A 25,866-nucleotide genomic window follows, 5' to 3' on the forward strand; every position below is an offset into this window, starting at 1 on the left:
TGGGCCTTTTATGTGACCCCCCACACCCTCTCTCTCTGCCTACATTCATAAATCCTCAGACGGAATCTCTTATTCTCTCTGTCTGTCTCTTCTTCTCTCTATTCCTTCATCTCTCCCTCTCCGTCCCCTTCTCTCTCCTGCTAGAGCTCTTCTATCCGTCTCTTTATTTCCTTCTCCCTCCTCCCTCTGTCTCCTGTCCCTGTCACAGCAGAGAGGTTAAAAGAGAGACACAGTGTCATCCTACATTAGGGATTAACAGCAGTGACACTGGAACAGATTAACTATGCCGACAACACAGACACACACACACATACAGAAGAGAAGGGAAGAGTAAAAGAGAAATGGAGAAACAGCGAGAGACAGAGAGAGAGAAGAGCTATTGATGCTTTTATAGCTAATAGAAAGAAAACACAGCGATCTGCTGCTATTCAGCCTCCAACCACAGGTCTGAGAACATCAGAACAGGTCACGGGAGGCAAGACAAAGGAGTGGGTCTGCATCTGTGTACGGCATCAGTTTCCATAGCTCTGTAGCTGCAAGAGAAAACACAAAGATGATTCTTCATTACTATTTGTCCCTGACCCTGTCCAAGCTCCCTGTGATTTTCTTCTTCTCATCTCCTCACACTCCGCTCGCCTCGAAGCCTGGAACAAACACAAGGTTACAACCCTGCTTCCAGCTGCCATTGTCTACATTGGCTCTGTCACTGTGAAGCTACCTGAACATGCCGGGTCACAGTCGATTCAAAGAGGAGTTCCGTGAAATGGCATTTCATTGATGTTTCATCTGAACTAACTAATGGGAACGGATGTTCTGACTAAGAGAGAGTTCTTCTCTGTACGGTTAGGCTGTTATTGTGTTAGTACTCTCTGTGGGAGTGAAGGGAGGCTGACAGTAAACAAGGCTGACGGTTCAGGAGGGGAGCGAGAGAGGACGTGGAGGAGGAAGAAGAGGGGGAAGAGGAGAAAAGGAGAGGAGAGATAAAGGAGGAGAGAAAAGTAACTCAGTCCCTGAGGTGCCCCAGGGCATAGTGCAATATTGATGTGAGGGGTGAGAGACCACACACAGGCATTCACAAACACACATGTATACACACACACACAAACAAAAGAACCTGAGTGTGCAATCAAAGACTACCCACACATGCACACATATAGTCAGTACTCTCAGGCTGCACTTTCACGAAGGTTGTAGGAGCAAGGCAACGTCTATCTTCATTAAGAGAACTAGTCCCTTTGACTCTGTAACCAGCTCCGCTATTCTTTAGTTCATAGCAGATGGGATGAATCATGATAAATCACAGCTACCGCTCTAACCCTGTGGCCCCTAAAATACCAGTAGGACCTGGTAAGCCTGCATCCCAAATGGCACCCTATTCCCTTTACAGTGCACTAATTTTGGCCAAAAGTAGTACACTATAAAGGGAAAGTAGTGCACTATAAAGGGAAAGTAGTGCACCATAAAGCGAATAAGGTGGCATTTGGGACACGGACTAACAGACCAGTAGGGACCAACAACTCCCAGCAGGGTGTGCCAGGCCACAGTGGTAGTCAGAGAGTGGAGAGGACTGAAGTCTGCTCCCATGTAAAGATCAAACCACTGACTCTGCAGGGGAGAGATGTTGAATATGCAGAGAGGAACTGCTGTGTGTGGTGTCTTCTTTACAATTGGAGCCTTTTAAAACATGCAGAGGACAAGACGAGTGAGTGTGTGTGAGTGTGTGTGTGTATGTGTGAGTGTGTGTGTGTGTGTGTATGTCGAGTGGTGTTACCTCTCTTGGGAATCTCAACACAGCTGGGAGTAAATTACAATTACAGTGTTTAACCGTTTTATCGGAACTTAGAGGCCATGTATGTTATGGTACGTAAAACACACACACATTTACATACACACACACACACACACACACACACACACACACACACACACACACACACACACACACACACACACACACACACACACACACACACACACACACACACACACACACACACACACACCAACCCTCCCTCCCTCCCTCCCTCCCTCACCAATCAGGGAGGGAGGGAGGGAGGGAGGGAGGGAGGGAGGGAGAAAAAGAGCAGTGAAAAGTGGAGCAGAGAGAGAAAGAGCAAAGCAAGAAGTGGACAGAAACAGAGGGGGTGAAAGTAGAGGGGCACCTTGTTCCTGTGCTGTGCTGGTATGTAGTGCTGGCTTGTCTCGGTGCCCGTTGGCCAGTTGGCTGCTACGTCCTCTGCCTTGCTGGCTGGCAGGAGGCTGAGGTGGTCAAGGAGCTCTGGGTGACTTCTCTTCTGGCAGAGTGGTGCGTGTGTGTGTGTTTGTGTGTCTTTGTATGTGTGTACGGTGACTCATGCCCACCTGCAGGGAGACAGAGCAGTGCCAGCTGCCAGGCCTGGAGAACATTACTCACCATCAGGACTCGTCTCTCTCTCTTACACACACACACACACACACACACACACACACACACACACACACACACACACACACACACACACACACACACACACACACACACACACACACACACACACACACACACACACACACACACACAAAACTCCACTGCCAGTTTATCATGACCCTTTGGAAAATAAAATATACACGCATCCCATTGATTCAGGTGCAGGACAGAAATAACGCATGAAAAACAGAGTAAAATCCTCATCACTAATATGCTCCCCAACGCACAAATCACAAGACATGGAAAATAGTTGGATCCCCACATTAGACCCCCTTTTCTTCTGTGTCTGTGCTGCGTCCCTGAAGCGAGGGATGAAGTGAGGGATGAGGTGGAGAGATGGAGCGGGACAGTGTAGCGTTGGCCAGGGGGTGATGCACTGAAGGGAGAACACCACAGGAAGTCGACACACAGACAGACATTGTGCTACACACCAGCATCTAGCCCTACCTTTCCACTGCTGTATATGGCAATGAACGAAGATGAATAACAATCTGAAAGGCCTACAACTGTACAATGGCACTGTCCCATCCCACTGGGAACACACTGGCTGAATCAACGTTGTTTCCACATCATTTCAATGAAATTGCGTTGAACCAACGTGGAATAGACGTTGAATTGACATCTGTGCCCAGTAGGATTGTTCTACATTTTGGACTTTGATAATACTAATAGAAATCATTTAGATCTTTATCAACAGACCTGAAGTCAGTAGAATCTGACTATTATCTAACCGGTCCGTTTTGTGGCCTGGACATTTGGCATGTCACACAAACCACAGTAGCCTTTAGTGTGACTGTGAGTGAAGAGACAAGAGTGATATCTATCTGTCTATCCCTCCATTACCGCCATCCCTCCATCCTTAAGCCCTTAAGCAGCGCTGGAGTTAAAACTCCCTAAAACTCTGTTAAGGCAGATAACATGTGTGAGGCAGGGATAACGTTGATATAATGTCATCTCTACAACTGACACCTAACGTTCTGTCCCGGGTGCTAACAAAACCCATCACACGGCATCAGACAGGGAGAGCTAGGCTAGGAGCTGTCTGTCTGTCAGAGCGCTTAAATCTCCTCTTAATCACACAGAGAGAGGCTCTTATTTAAAAAAAAATAATCATCATTTTAATTTAACAGCAGAGTTTAACAGAGAGAGTAGAGGGAGATGATGATGATTTGTGATTAAATGATTTGATCACTGTATTAGGGTATTAAGACAGCCATGACATAGATTACTTTTACATCCATTTTCATTCTGATTGGCAGCGATCCAAGATCCCAGAAATGGGGAAATGAGGAACATGAGGCAGGCTGGCTCTGATGCTGTGACGGACGGATCAGTGGCGGTAACCACAGCTGGTGTACGCTGCTACCGCCACCTCCTGGCGATGTGGGGCACGACCGTAGAGTTCGCTGTCTCTCCTTTGGATCTCTTCCTTTCTCCTATCTATTTATCTCTCTCATTCTGTATTTCTATCTCTCCATCCCCTTTTTCTCCTCTGTCTTAGCCCCTGGAGCTGTCAGCGTTACGTCGAACAGAGAGGGAGAGAGAGGTTAGAGAGAGAGAAGAACATATAGAGAGAGAAAGTGAGAGACAGAGAGAGTCGTCTGCCATTAGGTGATCGTCCCTGGCTTCCAAGCCATTAGCCCTCTCTATCAGAGAGGTTTGTGTTCAATCATGATGCCTCTGTTTGCCTCAATCATGACTCATCTGTTTGCCTCAATCATGACGCCTCTGTTTGTCCCCGACCCTGTGTGACTCCTCATCATGGTGCTATGACCTAAATACCCTGATACCATCTTCCTCCACTATCTACGTCTCAGACACAGACCAGGGTCTGAAGTTTCAGCCTCAGAAAGAGCAGAGGGGAAGGAGAAAGGGTAAAGAGAAGACAAATAGAAGACAAATGGCAAAGACAAACAACAGCGGCGAGCGAAACAAAACGGCTGCGAGTTCACTAATTAGCATTTCAAATTGGACAAACTCAAGATGACAGCGTCGTGGTTGTCAAATCAGATCATGCCCTGGCGGTGGGAGAGAAAGAGCGGAGATGAGAAAAGCGAGGGAGGGGAGGGGAGGGAGGAAGATGGAGAGCGCTCAGAGCTAAATTCCTCTTGCTGCAGCTGCTTGATGACTGGGCGCCAGCGGTTTCTTTCTCTCTCTCTCCCTCTTCTCCCTCTCATCTCCTCTGATTACTCTGGCCCGCCCCTCCGCTCTGTGCTGTCCCCTAGTGAATGTCACTGCTGTCTAAATAAGATGTGACAATTAAAACATCATCTTATCTTCAGGCTAAGAGGAGGAGAGGAGGAGAAGAGGAGGGTGGATAGGGTCCCTGCTTGTCCCTGGGTGTATGGCTACGACACCACAGGAGACCCACATAAAAAAATACTCCAATTTACTATAGAATACTACAGTACTTACTATAGAATTCTGTAGTAAACTGTAGCATACGGTAGATTACTATACTACACACATACTATAGAATGTTGTAATATACTGTAGTATACTGGAGAATACTACAGTAAAAACTACAGTATTATCAGCAAAAACACTCAGTAGTAAATACTACAGTAATGTCCGCAAAAACATTACAGTCTGCAAAAATACACACAAAAATCACTATAGTAAATAGTAGAATATTTCATTTGCATATACCTTGCCCATTTCCCTCCACCATATCCCAATTTGTGCCACCCATAAGTGAGAAATGTACATGCCAAGTATAGACCATATATTGTGTTCCCTACAGGTTATAGAAAAGAGCGGAAGCTCGGATGTCTCCGTTCAGAACCCAGTCCTATCGACCTACAGGTTATAGAACATTTTATTTGAGTGTTTCTCCAATAGGTTTCCTCAAGGAGAAAGCCCCCCCAACTCTATGTCAAAGATAATAAAACAAAAACACTAGTAAATACTACAGTATACCGTACTACAGTCCACGAGAGAGAGAGAGAGAGAGAGAGAGAGAGAGAGAGAGAGAGAAAGGGGTGGGTGTGTGTAAGCTCCTCACTCCAAGGCACTCTGCAGGGAGGCAAAGAAGAAAACAGAAGGAGTGACAATAAAGAGGGGAAGGAGAGAAAAGAAAGAGATGATGGAGACGACTAAGAGAGAGAAGAGAGAGAGAATAGAGGGAGATGAGATGTATCCTTAGAGTCAAGAGGGAGAAGAGGGAGAAGAGGGAGAAGGAGATAGGATGGAAAGGAGAAATATTCTCCTGCAAGCCGCCACATGTTGGGGAATTTGTTTACAGTTTCCTGTCCTGCATGCGGTCAACAACCAGTTAAAAAGGACTACAGAGCAAGAGGAAAAGTACTGTATCTAAAGCCTTGGGAGCTGAGAGCTGTACCAGGGGGTAAGTTGGTAAGACATGTGGGCTGGGCTCTATACCAGCCTGCCGCAGGGCACAGGGCTGGAACCAGCACCAAACAGCCCTATTTTCACTGGGAGGCAGCTCAGCCAAGAACCACGGGCCCTGCCCTGGAGAACCACACACACACACACACACACACACACACACACACACACACACACACACACACACACACACACACACACACACACACACACACACACACACACACACACACACACACACACACACACACACACACACACACTGAACATAATGCAGTAGACACAAACGTATGTTCTGGTGCGTATTTATTATTTGGATCAACAGAATAGGCAATATTGTATCACTTAACGCATTGAATCGATTACATAAATACATCTCTTCCATCTAAGTATATATAGAACTTGACATAAAACAGATCTTGTGCAGATAGAGAGAGAGGTCAATCAAGGTCTACAGTAAATTTAGGTCAATACAGGTCTACAGTAAATGACAGACATTGGTCCAAGATAGTACATCTCTACACAAATGACCAGTATTATGTTTGATTAGACGTCACCATCAACAGATTGTAGATATAACATACATTTTGACATTAAACACCACACACTTGTTCGTGCACAGCAACTGGCGTGGAATGACATTACTACTTGTAGAGCTACTTGGCCTTGTGCTTTCTTTGATAGCAGTGGTTTGTGTATCATTCTACCACTCTCGGTTCCAAGCTTCAGTCGTCAGGGATCTCTCTCCCTCCGATATATCAGGGCTTATTTCCAGTCTTTTGAATTCATTCATCATTCTCTTTTAGCAGTACTGAACTGCTTTCCATGATAAACTTGCTCCGTCATTTAAGCTCACATTAAAATGTATATAATTGTTCAAAATAAAATTCTAAAATCCTCTATTAAAAATAGAAATACCATATTTAAAAAGAATTTCACATGACAGGGTTCAAACGCACACTTGCATGTAACGATACTGAAATACATAGCATCTGCATACGTAACATGACCCTTCTAAAGGTCTATTGAGTCAAAGTGGTTTAACATTAGTTGCTGGTCATTGCTACTCCTCTAAATCTTCTGCTGGTAATATTTTAGAGCTAGCCCTTTAGCAGGGCTGCCACACCAGGGCAGACTATTGAGATCTGCACCGTCTCTGTGTCAGTTCTGCGCAGGGCAGGGTGTGTGAATGGGGAGGTCGTGCACAACTTGAGCAGAGTTAGAGTGGAATAATATTGCTACTGACCCTATGGGATTTCAATCTAAACTAATAGAGGTTACACTGCCGGCTGGTTATTTGGTGTGTGTGTGTGTGTGTGTGTGTGTGTGTGTGTGTGTGTGTGTGTGTGTGTGTGTGTGTGTGTGTGTGTGTGTGTGTGTGTGTGTGTGTGTGTGTGTGTGTGTGTGTGTGTGTGTGTGTGTGTGTGTGTGTGTGTGTGTGTGTGTGTGTGTGTGTCTGCGTATATGCAGTTTGTGTGTGCTTGTCCCAGATACCCACAGCACTGTGTCTTGGTTACACGAGGACAGACCAGTCACTCTGGGTCCGGCCGTACTGTGACCAAGGAGAGAAAAGGTAATCAGAAGGTCAAAGGTTAAACTGGGGTCAAACAGGCATAAAAACACAGGCCAACAATTACAGTAGCAGTCACAAACTGTTTTAACTCCTTGCCTCCAACACAGTGAATGGTGCAGCCGAAAACACAAAACAAAAAGAGCAAATATCCCGAGCAAATCTTGCGAACTCAGCCACACACAAAACAACGACCAAATCAAAACAGAATGTTCCTGAACTGCGACAACCGCGGAGACAAATCCAATTATTTACGTCTCATGTTGCAAATTAGTTCTAATGGACGGAGTCATGAAAATAAATAAGCACCCGCGATGAGAAACAAAAGAAATGCAATTTCTAATTAACATGAAAGAGAAACGGAGGGCCGTGTTAGTAAACCCGTCTTTCATCCCTCTTCTCATCCCTCGCTCCCCTCGTCTTAGACAACGTGTTTGTTTGTGCCCAATGTCTTCTTCTTGGGTACGCCATTCTGTTTCTCATCCAAATTAAATGTCAACAGATCTAACATCAGGCTGGAGTTTTTTTTCTTAATTTTGTCGATGTTATTGTTCATTAGGCTCCTCCGTCTCTCCCTCTCCTCTCCACTCCCCTCCCCTCCCCGCCTCTCTCTCTCTCTCTTATTCAAGCAGCTTCATTTGCGGTGTCTTGGCTTTGATCACAAAGGCTGAGACAATAATTAAGTTTGTGTAATTACAGCAGGCATCTTAATGAGAGCTTTCAGGGCTGTGTGTCTGCTCTATCTCCCATCCCTGCCCAGCCATTACTACATGAACCTCCTCCTACCTCCTCTGTCTGGGTGTGTGTCGGCGCCACAATGAGCTACAGGGGGGGGAGAAGCTATCGCTAGGGCCACACATACACTCAGATAAGGTTTACACACACAGGCAGGCAGGCGTGCACGCACACACACACACAGATACACACACAGGTACAAACGCACAGATACACACACACAGCACTAGTGATTGGGCAGAAGAGACACACGCAAGCTCTTACACAAAGCTGTGCCGATGAGGAGATTTAGAGGGAAAACGATAATCACCTGACCGAGCCCTGACAGGGTGAAATGATATGAGGCAGAGAGGAACACAAACTCACAGACGTAACAGAGAGACGGCCAGACAGAGAGAGAGAGAGATACTGAGAAAGATCTAGACTGAATGAATGACCCACTCAGTTTAACACCAGATATTCTGGTGAGCAGGCAGGGTGAGTGGGATGGTATCCATTTACAGCTCTTAACCAAGGCGATGGAGGGTAGAACATACAGATATGTGGCAAGCTACAGGGCAGAATACACACTACACTTTACTAATACAAAACGGCCCCGATACACTAACACAGAGGAGACAGAATCCAGATTAATCTAGTATGTATCTCTATGGAATAGACTGTGTGCTGAGGATGACATCAGTCTAGGTCAGACAGTTGGCAGGCCCTGACGTCCATCCAGCTGTTATCATTACTGGGTGAGAGGCCACATCTGCTGTGCGTGCCTGCATACATACGTACGTGTTTGGTTGATTGCGTGACGGAGGACACTGTGCTTGCCTAACAGTATAGCTTCCTTCACTGTCCCTGTCCACTTTCTGGGCTCAAATGAGTGATCCGCTGCTTCGCAAACACACGTGACCGCCGGCCTGACAACGTCTTAGCCAGCTGCGCCTCCGAAAAGGTTCCAATTTGATAGCACGAGAGGAGGTTAAAGTACAATCTACCTCTGTTACACGTGTCTCACTGACCACACACTGGTTGAAATAAAGGACGTTGAACCAGTGTGGAATAGACATTGAATTGATGTCTGTGACCAGTGGGGTGTATCTTACCTGTATATCTGTGAGCTCCTTCATCAGTCTAGAGGCCAGCTGGGGAAAATCCTCCTGGCAGGGGATATGTAGGTTCTAGAGAGAGAGAGATACACACACACACACACACACACACACACACACACACACACACACACACACACACACACACACACACACACACACACACACACACACACACACACACAATTTAAAAATACTATGTTCTGGAGTAGCTGTTCAGCGGTTTATGACAAAGTGTTAAACATGTGAAATTGCTTGATTGGAATCATTCATTCCTCCATTCAGTCATCCATCCATTCAGTCATCCATCCATCCATTCAGTCATCCATCCATCCATTCAGTCATCCATCCATTCAGTCATCCATCCATCCATTCAGTCATCCATCCATCCATTCAGTCATCCATCCATCCATTCAGTCATCCATCCATCCATCCATTCAGTCATCCATCCATCCATCCATTCAGTCATCCATCCATCCATCCATTCAGTCATCCATCCATCCATCCATCCATCCATCCATCCATCCATCCATCCATCCAGTCATCCATCCATCCATCCATCCATTCAGTCATCCATCCATCCATCCATTCAGTCATCCATCCATCCATTCAGTCATCCATCCATCCATTCAGTCATCCATCCATCCATTCAGTCATCCATCCATCCATTCAGTCATCCATCCATCCATCCATTCAGTCATCCATCCATCCATCCATCCATCCATCCATCCATCCATCCATCCATCCATCCATCCATCCATCCATTCAGTCATCCATCCATCCATCCATCCATCCATTCAGTCATTCATCCATCCATTCAGTCATCCATCCATCCATCCATCCATCCATCCATTCAGTCATCCATCCATTCAGTCATCCATCCATCCATCCATTCAGTCATCCATCCATCCATTCAGTCATCCATCCATCCATTCAGTCATCCATTCAGTCATCCATCCATTCAGTCATCCATTCTGTCATCCATCCATTCAGTCATCCATTCTGTCATCCATTCTGTCATCCATCCATTCAGTCATCCATCCATATGTTGTAAGGGTAGTGAGTTGTGGTTGTGTACCTCTCCCTGGTAGAGTATGCGCCCCACAGGACTGACCACACACGCAGTACCAGAGCCAAACATCTCCTTAACACGGCTCTCTTTCAGAGCACAGCGCAGGTCTGCCATGGTCAGGTACCGCTCACACACCTTAAACTCCCCCTAGAAGAGGTGAGTCGATGAGTGGAGAGGGAGGTGGATGAGGAGAGAGGGAGGTGGAGGAGGAAAATATATCTAATGAAACTCATACAAGGGCGGGCTTCTGGAAATGCTTAGCTTCTCATCTCTGCTGAAGACTTCCTGCATGCTGCACAATAGTTCTCTCTCTCTATATACCAGGGCTCTCCAACCCTGTTCCTGGAGAGCTAACCTCCTGTAGGTTTTCACTCTCAACCAGCTTCATGCGGTAGTCACCTGGAATGCATTTCAATTAACAGGTGCGCCTTGTTAAAAGTTAATTTGTGGGATTTCTTTCCTTCTTAATGCGTTTGAGCCAGTCAGTTGTGTTGTGACAAGGTAGGGGTGGTATACAGAATACATTTTTTTTGCTTTGTCATTATGGGATACTGTGTGTAGATTAATGAGGGGGAAAAACTATTTAATCCATTTTAGAATAAGGCTGTAACATAACAAAATGTGGAAAAAGTCAAGGGGTCTGAATACATTCTGAATGTACTGTATATAATTCTCTCTCTCTCATACCCATTTCCTGGTGAGTTCCAGGATGCTCTGCCGCGTGATCCCAGGTAGGATTATTCCATCCAGAGGGGGCGTTGCCAGCTCCTCCTCTGGAGAGAAAAACATTGGATGCACAAATGAATTAAACAGGTCATTTAGTGTCAATGGAATATCCGATCTGAACCCAGTTTACAGAGATAAGAGAAGAGGTGAAGAACAGCACTGGCTATGTGAGACTGCAGCTGCAGTGATATACACTCTGCCCACTAGATGCCGCTGTTGTACAATCAGACACAAAGATCCGTTTCCTGTTCAGTAACATTATGTCCATATCAACAGATCCAGAGGAGAATGGTCGTGTTCCCCTGCTCAGACATTGCTGACGCATGCCAGATCTTACAATGCCTGGATAAGAATTTAAAGTATTAGCTAACCACGTCATATGTTCTAGCAATTATGTGGCATGCAACCATTGGTTGATGCATGGAATGTCTGAGCATGGGAACGCAACCTGTATTTCCTTTGATCTTGTCCAACTGCAATAGCAAAGTTATTATCTCTAATCTCATTGGCCATGACACTGAAAGTGATCCTGATTACCTCCATGCTCATTATTCCAGAAGAGGAACATGTTCATGGTTCCGACCTCTGTGATTTGATGGTCGTCTCCGTACAGCCAGAGGACCTGCTGGCACCCATAATCCACTGCTTCATACTGGGCGTAGATAGATGCTCCGTAGTTCCTGTAAACAACTCCCCATGTTCATGTTCATTTTAATCCACAAACGAGAGTTGTCAGTTTACATTTAAATTCCATGTGTCGTAATCCAAATGATTTGACACTGTTCCGTTCGTTAGAGTAACCTAGCGTGGGCCCCTATTGTGTACTGTACATAAATGGTGTCACAATGAAATCCAAAGCTCTTTAGAGTTGAATCTGGTGTAAAGCTGTATTAGTACTGTTGGCGGGGTGGGGATATTAGGGTCAGCATAAATTAGAACCACACGTTGCAAAGTAAGCATTTTTACTGCATCTCAAAAGAATACTGTCATGTCTGACCTGCCTTTACTCAAAGGGTACAGTAACCAAATCCAATCCTAACTTGTGATATGTAGGATATTGGAACATAGCCTCTGTCTCTTTACCCTCCCTTCTTACAGTCTCCCGTCCCTCCTCTAACCCTCCCGTCTTACAGTCTCCAGTCCCTCCTCTAAACCTCCCGTCTTACAGTCTCCAGTCCCTCCTCTTACCCTCCCATCTTACAGTCTCCAGTCCCTCCTCTCCAGGCTCTGATGTATTTGGAGTCGGCCCAGAGAGAGACAGGCTTAGCTCCTGTACTGAAATAGGAACCAACAGGACTCAGGATCACATAAAGCAGAGCACGGGACGGCTTCTTCACTCCTAGAGACGGCTAGGAAGGGACACAGGCCACACACGCACACACACACATACACACACGTCAATAGTCGACATACTCGAGCGATTCACAACTGAATGATTACTACTTCACCAACAAGTATAGGGGAAGGTAGCCCTGTCACAGCATACGAGAGTGAATGAGACAGTCCCTCACAGAAGGAGACAGAGAGTGGTTGGTTGGTCATCTCCTCACCTCAGTACCCAGGAAAGTGGGTCGGATGTAGAGACTGGCCGAGTCTGACTTGGGTACCCACTCCAGATCCACCTGTACCAGCCTCCTGATACACTCTACCAACTCTGCCCTGTCAAAGGCCTGGAGGAAGGAGGGGGGAAAGGGAGAGAGGACAAATGAAAGGTTGAGCCGGGAAAGGAGAAATGGGACAATAATATGAACAAACAGAACATTCAGTGACTGCAGCAGACACTATAGAAAGTAATTTAGCAGGCTCTTATCCAGCGTGACTTACAGTTAGTGCATTCATCTTAAGATAGCTAAGTGAGACAACCACATACCACAGTCGTAGTAAGTTTTTCTCAATTAAAAAGTTATCTGCAAAGTCAGTACTAGTAGGATCAGGATCAGAGACAAACATGTTGGTGTACTGGGGGACATTGTTCCAGTCTTGTACTGTATATGATAGACACACTGTAGATACGAGACACTGTATCTATATTGAACACAAATAGAAACACAACATGCAAAAATGTCAAAGATTGATAAAAACGAATTGGGCCCTAATCTATGGATTTCACATGACTGGGAATATAGATATGGACCTGTTGGTCACAGATACATTATTTTTTTTAAAGTAGGGGCGTGGATCAGAAAACCAGTCAGTATCTGGTGTGACCACCATTTGCCGCATGCAGTGCGACACATCTCCTTAACATAGAGTTGATCAGGCTGTTGATTGTGGCCCGTGGAATGTTGTCCCCTTCCTCTTCAATGGCTGTGTGAAGTTTCTGAATATTGGCGGAAACTGGAACACATTGTCGTACACGTCAATCCAGAGCATCCCAAACATGCTCAATGGGTGACATGTCTGGTGAGTATGCAGGCCATGGAAGAACTGGGACATTTTCAGATTCCAGGAATTGTGTACAGATCTTTGCGACATGGGGCCGTGCATTATCATGTTGAAACATGAGGTGATTGCGGCAGATGAATGGCACAACAATGGGCCTCAGGATCTCATCACGGTATCTCTGTGCATTCAAACTGCCATCGATAAAATGCAATTGTGTTTGTTGTCCGTAGCTTATGTCTACCCATACCATAACCCCACCGCCACCATGGGGCACTCTGTTCACAATGCTGACGTCAGCAAACCACTCGCCCACACGAAGCCATACATGTGGTCTGCGGTTGTGAGGGAGGTTGGACGTACTGCCAAATTCTCTAAAACAATATTGGAGGCGGCTTATGGTAGAAAAAATGTACATTAAATTCTCCGGCAACAGCTCTGGTGGGCATTAGTGCAGTCAGCATGCCAATTGCACGCTCCCATAAAACTTAATACATACATTTTAGAGTGGCCTTTTATTGTCCCCAGCACAAGGTTCACCTCAATAATGATCATGTTGTTTAATCAGCTTCTTGATATGCTACACCTGTCAGATGGATGGAATACCTTGGCAAGGGAGAAATACTAACATAGATGTAATTTTGATAGAAATAAGCTTTTTGATTAGAATAAATAGAGTATTTTTTCCAGGCTGTAGGCTTGTGCTGTATAGTACCATAGCCTGTACGTGTTCTTACCGGCAGGCAGGCCCTCTCTGCAGACTTGGCCATACGGTTCATGTTGAGCATGGGTCTGAAGAGACGCACTTTGTCATCAGCATCTCGGTATGCCTTCATACCCTCAAACAACTGACCACAGAACAGAGGAGAGGAAAGAGACAGGGGTTAAGACTGGCAGACAGGAGAGAACCACTGACCTCTAGTCATTCTCTGAACAGAGTAAATATACTAAAATGTAAATGTAAACATAATGAATGAGGACCAGAATGGGAAATTGGCTTCCTGAACCTATGTGTGTGTGATAGTAAGTTCCAGTAAATATGAGCGTACATGTGTTGGCCCTTTATGTCCAATCCACTGTCCTTCAGCTATCCTAGCTAATCCTCTTATTAGAGCTACAATTAAAGTATAGTACATTCATCTTAAGCTCTCTACACAAACTCTCAGCATCTCAGCAGCACAGTCTGTTTCCTGATTGAAGACAGTGAAACTGGGGCTGTGAGATGTGAAGACGATGGGGAAAGTCCTATACATACCTGTAGTGTAGGTGCTGACCTGTACATTTTTACCAGTGTTGGAATTGCTCATTGGTAGGCTGGTTAGAGCCTGTAAACCCCTCCTGTGCCAAGTACGTTATATTAGCTATAAATGCCTGTTTATTAAGCCTATTCCTTTTAATTTGGGACGTTTTCAGACTTGTTGTTTGTTTTGACAGTCGTTTCGCAAATGTTTTGTAAATATTTCTGCCATCCTTCATTTTCAAACACTATAATTTAATAAATCTGCATCTGATTTTGCACCTTTAACTTTGCCTCCTGCTGCTTTGTCATATCCTTGAATGAATGAATGTTATTAGACATATTTAAAAAATACATATAGATTGCCTAAGTTCTTTTAGTACAAAATAAATACATAAATACCTAAACAATCCACCAACATATTTCCACTGTTGTCTTCATCACTGTCAGGTGGGCAGCAAGAATGGACAGTGTGAGCGTGAGATACATTAACTTTCTAACAAGGCCTAACAAGGTGGTGCTTCCTACCTGCACAGCGTAGTGCATGGCTGAGCAGGCCGGGTGGAGAGACAGGTTACCAAAGGGCTTGATGTGAGGCTTCTGCCAGCCTCCATTGCTGGTCCACTCTATGGTCAACATGTGGTCAGAGAACACAGTTCCAAACACCAGATTGGTCAGGTCAGGTTTGGCCTTGTGGGTCTGGGACAGCTCAATGACCAGGTCAGCCGCCTGGGGGGAATATAGAGGGCATCGTTTAGATGTAAACTCATAATACACACTGCTTTAGGTGTAATATACTGTATGTCATTGTATGTCATCGGGTGCTGTAAGTGTTGTAGGTGTCCTGGAGGACAGGTGCAGGTTGCGGGCGGTGCAGTTGCCGTACCAGGCGGTGATGCAGCCCGACAGGACGCTCTCGATTGTACATCTGTAAAGTTTGTGAGGGGTTTAGGGGCCTTCTTCACCACACTGTCTGTGTGGGTGGACCATTTCAGATTGTCAGTGATGTGTATGCCGAGGAACTTTTCACCTTCTCCACTGTGGCTCCGTCAATGTGAATAGGGGCCTGCTCTCTCTGTTGTCTCCTGAAGTCCACGATTAGCTCCTTTGTTTTTGTTGACGTTGAGGGAGAGGTTATTTTCCTGGCACCACTCCGCCAGCGCCCTCACCTCCTCCCTGTAGGATGTCTCGTCATCGTTGGTAATCAAGCCTACTACTGTTGTGTCGTCTGCAAACTTGATGAATGAGTTGGAGGCGTGCGTAGCCACGCAGTCATGGGTGAACAGGAAGTACGCATCCTTGTGAGGCCCCAGTGTTGAGAATCAGTGTAGTGGAGGTGTTGGTTCCTACCTTCACCACCTGGGGGAGGCCCATCAGGAAGTTCAGGACCCAGTTGCAAAGTTCGGGGTTTAGACCCAGGGCCCGAGCTTAATGATGAGCTTGTAGGGTACTATGGTGTTGAATTCTGAGCTATAATCAATGAACAGCATTCTTACATAGGTATTCCTCTTGTCCAGATGAGATAGGACAGAGTGCAGTGTGACGGTGATTGCTTCATCTGTGGATCTGTTGGGGCGGTATGCAAATTTATAGTGGGTCTAGGGTATCAGGTAGGGTGGAGGTGATATGATCCTTAACTAACCCTCTCAAAGCACTTCATGATGACAGAACTGAGTGCTATGGGGCGATAGTCATTTAGTTCAGTTACCTTTGCTTTCTTGGGTACAGGAACAATGGTGGACATCTTGAAGCAAGTGGGGACAGCAGACTGAGATAGGGAGAGATTGAATATGTCCGTGAACACTCCAGCCAGCTGGTCTGCGCATGCTCTGAGGACGCGGCTAGGATTACCGTCTGGTCTGGCAGAATTGTGTTACTCACGTCGGCCATGGAGAACGAGAGCTCACAGTCCTTGGGAGCGGGTTGCGTCGGTGGCACTGTGTTGTCCTCAAAGTAGACAAGAAGGTGTTTAGCTTTCAGTTTTGTGCGAATGCTGCCATCTATCCATAGTTTTTGGTTAGGGTAGGTTTTAATAGTCACAGTGGGAACAACATCTCCTATACACTTCCTGTTGAACTCAGTCACTGTGTCTGTGTATATGTCAATGTTATTCTCAGAGGCAACCCGGAACATATCCCAGTTCACGTGATCAAAGCAATCTTGAAGCATGGATTCAGATTGGTCAGACCGGCTTTGAATAGACCTTAGCACGGGTACTTCCTGTTTGAGTTTCTGCCTATAGGAAGAGAGGAGCAGAATGGAGTCGTGATTTGATTTGCCAAAGGGAGGGCAGGGGAGGACCTTGTAGCCAATGGTTGAGAGTTTTGTAGCGTGAGTACTACAGGCAATGTGTTGATAGAACTTCGGTAGTGTTTTAATGAAATTTGCTTTGTTAAAATCCCCAGCTACAATAAATGTTGCCTCAGGATATTTGGTTTCCAGTTTGCCTTAAGTCCAATGTAGTTCCTTGAGGGCCGTCGTGGTATCGGCTTGAGAGGGAATATACACTGCTGTGACTATAACCGAAGAGATTTCTCTCGGGAGGTAATATGGTCGATATTTATTGGTGAGATATTCTAGGTCAGGTGAACAAAAGGACTTGAGTTCCTGTACGTTATCACAATCACACCATGAGTAGTAAATCATGAAACATACACCACCGCCTTTCTTTTCCCCAGAGAGTTCTGTATTCCTGTCTGCGCGATGTACTGAGAACCCAGCTGGCTGTATGGACGGGGACAGTATATCCGGAGAGAGTCAGGTCTGCCAAGCTTGTAGCGTCATACCCAAGAAGACTCAAGGCTGTAATCGCTACCAAAAGTGCTTCAACAAAGTACTGAGTAAAGGGTCTGATTACTTATGTAAATGTGATATTTCAGTGTTGTATTTTTTTATACTTTTGCAAAAATGTCTAAAAACCTATTTTTGCTTTGTCATTATGGGGTATTGTGTGTGGATTGATGAGGGAAAAAACAATTGAATCAATTTTAGAATAGGGCTATAAAGTAACAAAATATGGAAAAGGTCAAGGGGTCTGAATACTTTCCAAATGCACTGTATCTCATCAGGCGCTTCAGAGTTCTGCAACTCTCCCGCTGGCCAGTAGAGGACACTCCAGGCTTTTAAATTCTAGGAACATGAGCTACTCAATAAACGAACACAACCACAGAGAACACCTTACACAACCCCTTACACAACCGCTCTCAGGGTAGGAGTTGCCTTTACCACAGTTCTCAGATCAGATAACTCTCCCCTAATCCTAACATTAACCATGAGGGTGGGGGTAAATATCAAGCTTAGTCTAGATCAGTAGCTAAAGGCAAATGCTCTGCTGTGGTTGGCTGCTCTCAGTGCCTGTCTGGATTAGGTCTGTCTCAGATCTACCCTTCCTGGGCTACGTTTACACAGGCAGCCCAATTCTGATCTTTTTTCTCACTAATTGGTCTTTTGACCAATCGGCTCTGAAAAAGGTATCACGTGAAAAGATCTGATGGGATTGGTCAAAAGACCAATTAGAGGAAAAAAGGTCAGAATTGTCTGCATGTGTCAACGCAGACCTGTAGCAGCATTGCGTAATTTCAGATTACAGAGGGGTAGTGCTGGCCAACAGTCTGAGAGAGCACTATCAGAACACAGTCACACATCACTGACTACAGCAATGGTTACCAATGTTTCGGTCTAATATCTCCATTTACTTATCCAGCCATGAATCTGATAGATTGATATTTTAAAACTTGAGTGTGATACAATTTGATCAAATACAGTATAGTTTCTGATGACTATATCTTCTCATTAGTTCAGAACTCACACACGTCTTTTAAGAAGTGCGTTGCATGACAAATCACTTCTGACCTGCTGTGAAGAATCTGAGATAGGCCCATTTACAGAGATCCTGATAACTACGTTAACTGATGCAATAGCACAAGTGAGCATGACTTAGCTGTGTAAGGTGAATGAGTTTCAAGTAATCCATGTTCAGCGTAACATCACATGCTTCGTTGGTCAGGGATTACCAAACTATAAATCCTCTACATCCAGCTCAGGTGGGTCACAAAACAGGAGTCAGATTCCTACTAGTGTGTACAGTAACAACACAGGGGTCTATAGCGTACACAAGCTAGGCACAGCTACAGTACTACAGAGGTGCTCGTACAGTAGTTCAAGACTACAGACCTGGTGCAATTATGAGTCTGTAGCATCTATATGAGGCCATTTTCTCAGACAGTGATTAATTAATTATATGCTTAACCCAGCCCTGAATGCCCAAGTCTTAAAATGGTCCTGCACAGCCAATGACAATTCTCTCTCTCTTTCTCTTTCTCTTTCTCGCTCTCACCCCTTTTCTCTCCAACCTTTTCTCTCCCTCTCTATTTCTCCTAATCACCAAATCACCACCTGCGCCTGCTGCCTGCCTGGCTGTCTCCTGTCTGTGCGACGTTAGAGAGCAGAGTAAATCACAGCTAAAGAAAGTGTCAGATCACAGGTCACAGCCTGACTGACAGGTGGTGCTTAGGGGGATCTGGGAAAGTGGATTCTCCGCAGAGACGACACAGGACCTCCTGGATAGACCAGGGCCCTCATCCTCCTCTCTCTCAACCTCTCTGAGGGCCACAAAGGGCAACAACATAGAGTATGTGGTTAGCACAGGGTTCTGGGGTGCACAAGACAAACGAGGGGCCCCAGAAGGGGTTTTAACCACCATGGATCTATAAAATGAACATCTCAGGATCTCAGGTGGATTTCTTTGACTCAGTTTTGCTGAGGCGGACGTATTGTTGTTTTGTAGGGGAGGGGGGGTGTTTTTTGGATCTACCGGACTGAGAGGCATTAGGAGAGCCATGTGGGTGGGGGGAGGTGTCCATGCTGTTGGTGTGATCTGGACCTTTTGATTGACAACCAGGGGAGGTTTTATGAATATCAGAATCATATCCAGGAAACATCAAGATGGTGCAGCTGGGCTCCTCACTGAAGGCAAGTGATTCATCTGATTCACCACACTGAAATGGGCAGTTGGAGGGAATGGCGTCTCCAGTTTGCCATACACTGACAAACTTCAAATGTCTTGTGATTGCAGTTTACATGCAATATAAATTACTAATGTAGCAGTATGTGCAATATCTGAACTGTTCCACATTAAAATACCATTGCTGTACAACATGCCTTTGCACACACTTGTAATGAATGAGGCAACGATCACAATATGTTACACAGAATAATGCTCATTGCTATACACATTATACCACAGGGTAAATTATTAAAATGTTACCTTGAAGCTGTGGACACTGTCTTCAATGCCGTTACTGGTGGATACATCTTTACCAGAGCCCTGGGAGGACATTGTACACAACTTTATATAGATGACAACGTTACATAGGTTGTAATCAACTACATATAAGCCTAAGCTTCTTAAAACATTCACACTCGGGTAATGTATTCAGACAATGAGAGAATAACAGGGTAAGTTATTAAAAATTTATAATTGGTAACAGCGTGGGATGGGGAGCAGGGAGAGATGGGGTTGTCGGAAAGAACAGTGAGGTTTGCTGACGTAAATTGAATGAGGATAGGATTAGGTATTGTCTGTGAGGGTTGAATTCCCTGCTCTGCTCAGCACAGCACAGGAGATCATTTTACCTGCAGAAAGACGATAGTCTGTCGCCAGGTGAACTGAAGGCTTACATTTACATTAGGCTACCATTACTCCTCAAGCAAAGGGCTAATCATATAATAATAACAGGCATAATAATAATAATAATTGTGGTGGATTTCTATTCTATAATTTAAGCTATTTTAACATGTGATCATGCAGTAAATACTGTGAAATAACGTCACTGATTACCCCTCATAGTTATTATGAGCCATTGGTAGGCAGCCTATAAAAACAGGCTACTGTAGGCTACTGTAATAGACAAGCTGGTTATAAGAGCAACAGACGAATAACAGAACATTCCGTCGGCGTGATGCAGTTATATAAAATGTGTCGTCATATGCTACAGCTGCCATCTCAAAACACATAGGGCAAAGCAATATAGATATGTTAAATCATTTTTTAAATCGGTATATCAAAAGACATAACAGTCGCAGTTGAAACAAGTGTATTGAATTGCAATCCTATCTTTGTCGGTCGTACGCGGTTTAGTGTTTACTGAACGTGACCTGCGTCAAGAATTCTTATCCCGTCATTTTCAGAAATAGGCAACGATAACGTATAGGTTAGCAGTGGCGAGGACATTCAGCATGACCGTTTTTCGGTTACTGGGAAGAGGACGTTTACCTTGAGAGATGGAGTGTTCGCTGCTGATGAGGGGACGGCTGTAGAACTCGCCATGATGAATCATACACAACCGAAGACGCGCACTCGCTCTCTGTCACCAACACACTCTCCTAAACCGCTTACAGATTAAACATTTGTTCGCTATCAAGCCCATTGTATAATGTTAAATCTAGGTGCCTGGGCCAACCACAACATTGGTTTTCGTTGAAAATGTGTAATGTGTGATTTGCTGGCCACTTTTTGGTATATAACATTATGTGGGACAAATGTTATTGTGGACAGGCGGTCATGCATAAACCCTCACACACATGGAACAGTCACATTATAAGGCTTAACCAGACGGCTTTCTCAAGCAGGGTTGTCATATATTTTCCAGAAGGTTATCTATAGAAGCTCATGTGGATATAGGCATATGTCCTTTTTGCTATAGTAGCCTGCTTCCAACCGGTCTCCCATTATTAGTCATAGACTAGCTGTTTTATTTGTATATTATGGACATATTCAATCTCTCCCTATTCCAGTCCCAGTCGCCACATGCTTCAAGATGTTCACCGTTGTTGCTGTACCCAAGCAAGCTATGGTAACTGAACTAAATTACTATCTCCACGTATGCCTTCACTCCTGTCATCGTGAAGTGCTTTGAAAGACTAGTCAAGGATCATATCACCTCCACCCTACCTGATACCCTAGACCCACTCCAATTAGCTTACCGCCCCAATAGGTCCACAGACGATGCAATCGCCATCACACTGCACACTGCCCTATCCCATCTGTACAAGACGAAAACCTATGTAAGAATGCTGTTCAACACAATAGTACCCTCCAAACTCATCTTTAAGCTTGAGACCCTGGGTCTCGACCCCGCCCTGTGTAACTGGGTCCTGGACTTTCTGACGGGCCGCCCCCAGGGGGTGAAGGTAGGTAACAACATCTCCACCCCGCTGATCCTCAATACTGAGGCCTCACAAGGGTGCGTTCTCAGCCCTCTCCTGTACTCCCTGTTCACCCATGACTGCGTGGCCATGCACATCTTCAACTCAATCATCAAGTTTGCAGACGACACTACAGTGGTAGGCTTGATTACCAACAACGACGAGATAGCCTACAGGGAGGAGGTGAGGGCCCTCAGTGTGTGGTGTCAGGAAAATAACCTCTCACTCAAGGTCAAAACAATGGAGATTATCGTGGACTTCAGGAAACAGCAAGGGGAGCACCCTCCTATCCACATCGACGGGACAGTAGTGGAGAAGGTGGTAAGTTTTAAATTCCTCGGCATACACATCACGGACAAACTGAAATGGTTCACCCACACAGACAGCGTAGTGAAGAAGGCTGAAGAATTTTGGCTTGTCACCTACAACCCTCACAAACTTTTACAGATGCACAATCGAGAGCATCTTGTCGGGCTGTATCACAGCCTGGTACGGCAACTGCACCGCCCTCAACTGCAAGGCTCTCCAGAGGGTGGTGAGGTCTGCACAACGCATCACTGGGGGCAAACTACCTGCCCTCCAGGACACCTACAGCACCCGATGTCACAGGAGGGACACAAAGATCATCAAGGACAACAACCACCCGAGCCACTGCCTGTTCACCCTGCTATCATCCAGAAGGCGAGGTCGGTACAGGTGCATCAAAGCTGGGACCGAGACTGAAAAACAGGTTCTATCTCAAGGCCATCAGATTGTTAAACAGCCTCTCTAACATAGAGAGGCTGCTGCCAACATACAGACTCAAATCACTGGCCACTTTAATAAATGGATTTAATAAAGGTATCCCTAGTCACTTTAAATAATGCCACTTTAATAATGTTTACATATCCTACATTACTCATCTCATACTGTATTTTATACCATCTATTGCATCTTGACTATGCCGCACGGCCATCATGCATCCATATATTTATATGTGTTCCTGTGCAACTGGGTCTTGGACTTCCTGTCGGGACAACCCCAGGTGGTGAGGAGAGGCAACAACTTCTCTGCCACGCTGGTCCTCAACACGGGGGCCCCGTCAGGGGTGTGTGCTTAGCCCTCTTCTGTTCTCCATGGGTCGCCCACGACTGCATGGCCACGCACAACTCCAACTCAAATATCAAGTTTGCTGATGACACAGCAAACAACGACAGAGCTGAGGGCAATGGCGTCATGACATTTACCCAGTGCCAGGACATTTTAGCCAAAAACCTGTTTGCCTCTGCCAGGAGGCTTAATAAACTTGGCCGCAGCCCATCAAAACCAACAAAGAAATGGTTAACTGACCACAAAATCAACATTTCGCAATTGCCATCTCAGTTTCTGGACTTGGACCCCATTGAAAACCTGTGGTTTAAATTGAATGGAGCGGTCCATAAGCGCAGCCAAGGGATACTGGGAAACATTCTGTATGGAGGAATGGTCGAAGATCCCTCCAAATGTGTTCTCCAATTCATAAAATATTTTAGAAAAAGGCTCGGTGCCATTATCCTTGCAAGGTGAGGTACAGTATATTGGAAGCAGGGGTGGCAATAATTTGTACCCCTATCTATTTTAGAAAAAAAAGATTACTTGTTAAACAAAATCTCTTTCTCTCAGCAATTGTATTAGAATCAAATATTATAATTTTCTCCCAAAAATATGCGTGCAATGTAGCTCAGTATTTGTATTTTTTATTTTATACAATCTTTTTAGCTCATCTTTATCAAGGTTGCCAATCATTTTGGACCTGACTATATGTGTACAGTGGTAGGTTGTACCGTTGAACATAAATATAAACGCAACATGTAAAGTGTTGGTCCCATGTTTCATGAGCTGATATAAAAAATCACAGACATTTTCCACACGCACAAAAAACATATTTCTCCCAAATTTTGTGTGCAAATTTGTTTAAATTCCTGTTAGTGAGCATTTCTCCTTTGCCAAAATAATCCATCCACCTGACAGGTGTGGCATATCAAGAAGTTGATTAAAGAGCATGATCATTACACAGGTGCACCTTGTGCTAGGGACAATAAAAGGCCACTCTAAAAGGTGCAGTTCGGTCACACAAGTTTTGAGGGCGTGTGCAATTGGCATGCTGACTGCAGGAATGTCCACCAGAGCTGTTGCCAGAAAATGTAATGTTTGTTTCTCTACCATAAGCCGGTTCCAATTTGAATGCACAGAGATACCGTGATGAGATCCTGAGGCCCATTGTCGTGCCATTCATCCACCGCATCACCTCATGTTTCAGCATGATAATGCACGGCCCCATGTCGCAAAGATCTGTACACAATTCCTGGAAGCTGAAAATCTTCCAGTTCTTCCATGGCCTGCATACTGAGCAGATATGTCACCCATTGAGCATGTTTGGGATGCTCTGAAGCGACCTGTACGACAGTGTGTTCCAGGTCTCGTCAATATACAGCAACTTCGAAACTGCCGTTGAAGAGGAGTGGGACAACAGTCCACAGGCCACAATCAACAGCCTGATCAACTCAATGCGAAGGAGATGTGTAGCGCCACATGAGGCTAATGGTGGTCACACCAGATACTGACTAGTTTTCTGATCCACGCCCTTACCTTTTTCTTTAAATGTGTCTGTGACCAACAGATGCATATCTGTGTTCCCAGTCATGTAAAACCCATAGATTAGGGCCTAATTTATTTATTTAAATCGACTGATTTTCTTATATGAACTGTAACTCATTAAAATCTATGAAATTGTTGCAATGTTGCGTTTATATTTGTGTTCAGTATATAATATGCATTGTGGTGTACAACCAAACAGGTTTTCCTCCCTGGATTGTCTCTGCTGTTTATGGCTTTTCACTTACTGTTCTTCTCTCATGTATATATTAAATGTATATTGTCTTCCATGCATGTATTACCCTAAGTTTATCAAAGCCTACTACAATAAACCATACCATTGTTGATGCTAAATGATGCACAGACGTCTCAAAAGACACAGACAGGAAGAGAGAGAGAGAGAGAGAGAGCGAGAGAGAGAGTGAGCATGAGGACAGAACATTCATTACAAAATATGTTGTGGAAAGTGTTAACAGTGTTTCATTCTTCAGTGTACATGATATATGAAATACAGTGTATCTAACTATTATTATTGTACTTTAGTTGGTATGATACCGTATTATGTGCTCTATGTGTGTTCTTACCGGCAGGCAGGCTCTCTCTGCAGACTTGAACATACGGTTCATGTTAAGCATGGGTCTGAAGAGACGCACTTTGTCAGAGAGAGTGACAGAGAGAGAGAGAGAGAGAGAGAGAGAGAGAGAGAGAGAGAGAGAGAGAGAGAGAGAGAGAGAGAGAGAGAGAGAGATTTGAACTTGTATTGTACAAAAGATATTCCAATCAGTTCGTGAACCTTTGGTGTAGATTGTCACTAGATTGTCAATAAGCTCTCTCTGAGGAAATGATGTGACCTGACCTGTTCTTCACTCTTAGAACACATTTCTCCATGCAGAACCCTGGCAATGATCGATTGTACTATCTCACAGACATCAGAACCATGTTTGTATTGATATAAACAGTAACACTTTGAAAGTTATCCATTAGCTTACATTGAGGTGTGCTGTTTAAATTGGATCACAGCACGTCTACTGCAAAATAGGTACATTGATTTGGCATTAGTTGACACAATATTATATTCTTCAAAGTTAGCTCAGCTCTATTCTATTCTATTCAAAAGACATGGTGCCGTCTCTTTATTAGCTAAAGATACAAAAGAACACCAGGCAGGGCAGCAGTAGTGGAAAAAGTACCAAATTCTCATACTTGAGTAAAAGTAAAGATACCTTAATAGAAAATTATTCAAGTAAAAGTGAATGTCACCCAGTAAAATACTACTTGGTTTTAAATATACTTCAGTATCAAAAGTAAATGTAGTTGCTAAAATATACTTTAGTATCAAAAGTAAAAAGCACTTTTTTATTTATTTACAGATAGCCATGGTCACATTCCAACACTCAGACATAATTTACAAAC

General features: G+C 44.7%; 1 protein-coding gene across 2 annotated transcripts; it reads right to left on the reverse strand.

Moving 5' to 3' along the window:
- Positions 1–6,104: 6,104 nt before the first annotated feature.
- Positions 6,105–25,155, reverse strand: bcat1 (branched chain amino-acid transaminase 1, cytosolic). 2 transcript variants are annotated; one of them, XM_038978227.1, is made up of 11 exons: positions 25,038–25,155; positions 19,901–19,960; positions 15,163–15,363; positions 14,135–14,245; positions 12,566–12,685; positions 12,204–12,364; positions 11,553–11,695; positions 10,977–11,062; positions 10,296–10,436; positions 9,215–9,289; positions 6,105–7,367 (listed from the first exon to the last, which is right to left on the reverse strand). In XM_038978227.1, the coding sequence occupies exons 1-11, from the start codon at positions 25,086–25,088 to the stop codon at positions 7,329–7,331; spliced, it is 1,188 nt and encodes a 395-aa protein (XP_038834155.1). In that variant the 5' UTR covers positions 25,089–25,155; the 3' UTR covers positions 6,105–7,328. The 2 variants fall into 2 exon arrangements, with proteins under 2 accessions (XP_038834155.1, XP_038834153.1); XM_038978225.1 differs by lacking the exon at positions 25,038–25,155 and adding an exon at positions 20,909–21,005.
- Positions 25,156–25,866: the final 711 nt, after the last annotated feature.

Source organism: Salvelinus namaycush, chromosome 38 (genome assembly GCF_016432855.1).
Source record: "Salvelinus namaycush isolate Seneca chromosome 38, SaNama_1.0, whole genome shotgun sequence".
Lineage (NCBI taxonomy): Eukaryota > Metazoa > Chordata > Actinopteri > Salmoniformes > Salmonidae > Salvelinus > Salvelinus namaycush.

Excerpts from the sequence above, each read along its gene's own strand:
- bcat1 (XM_038978225.1), bottom strand. The coding sequence starts at position 20,962 with ATGGCGAGTTCTACAGCCGTCCCCTCATCAGCAGCGAACACTCCATCT. Across the intron at positions 12,365-12,565 it reads CCACTTTCCTGGGTACTGAG|CCGTCTCTAGGAGTGAAGAA; the intron begins GTGAGGAGATGA and ends GTCCCTTCCTAG. Across the intron at positions 11,063-11,552 it reads CTGGAATAATGAGCATGGAG|AGGAGGAGCTGGCAACGCCC; the intron begins GTAATCAGGATC and ends TTTTCTCTCCAG.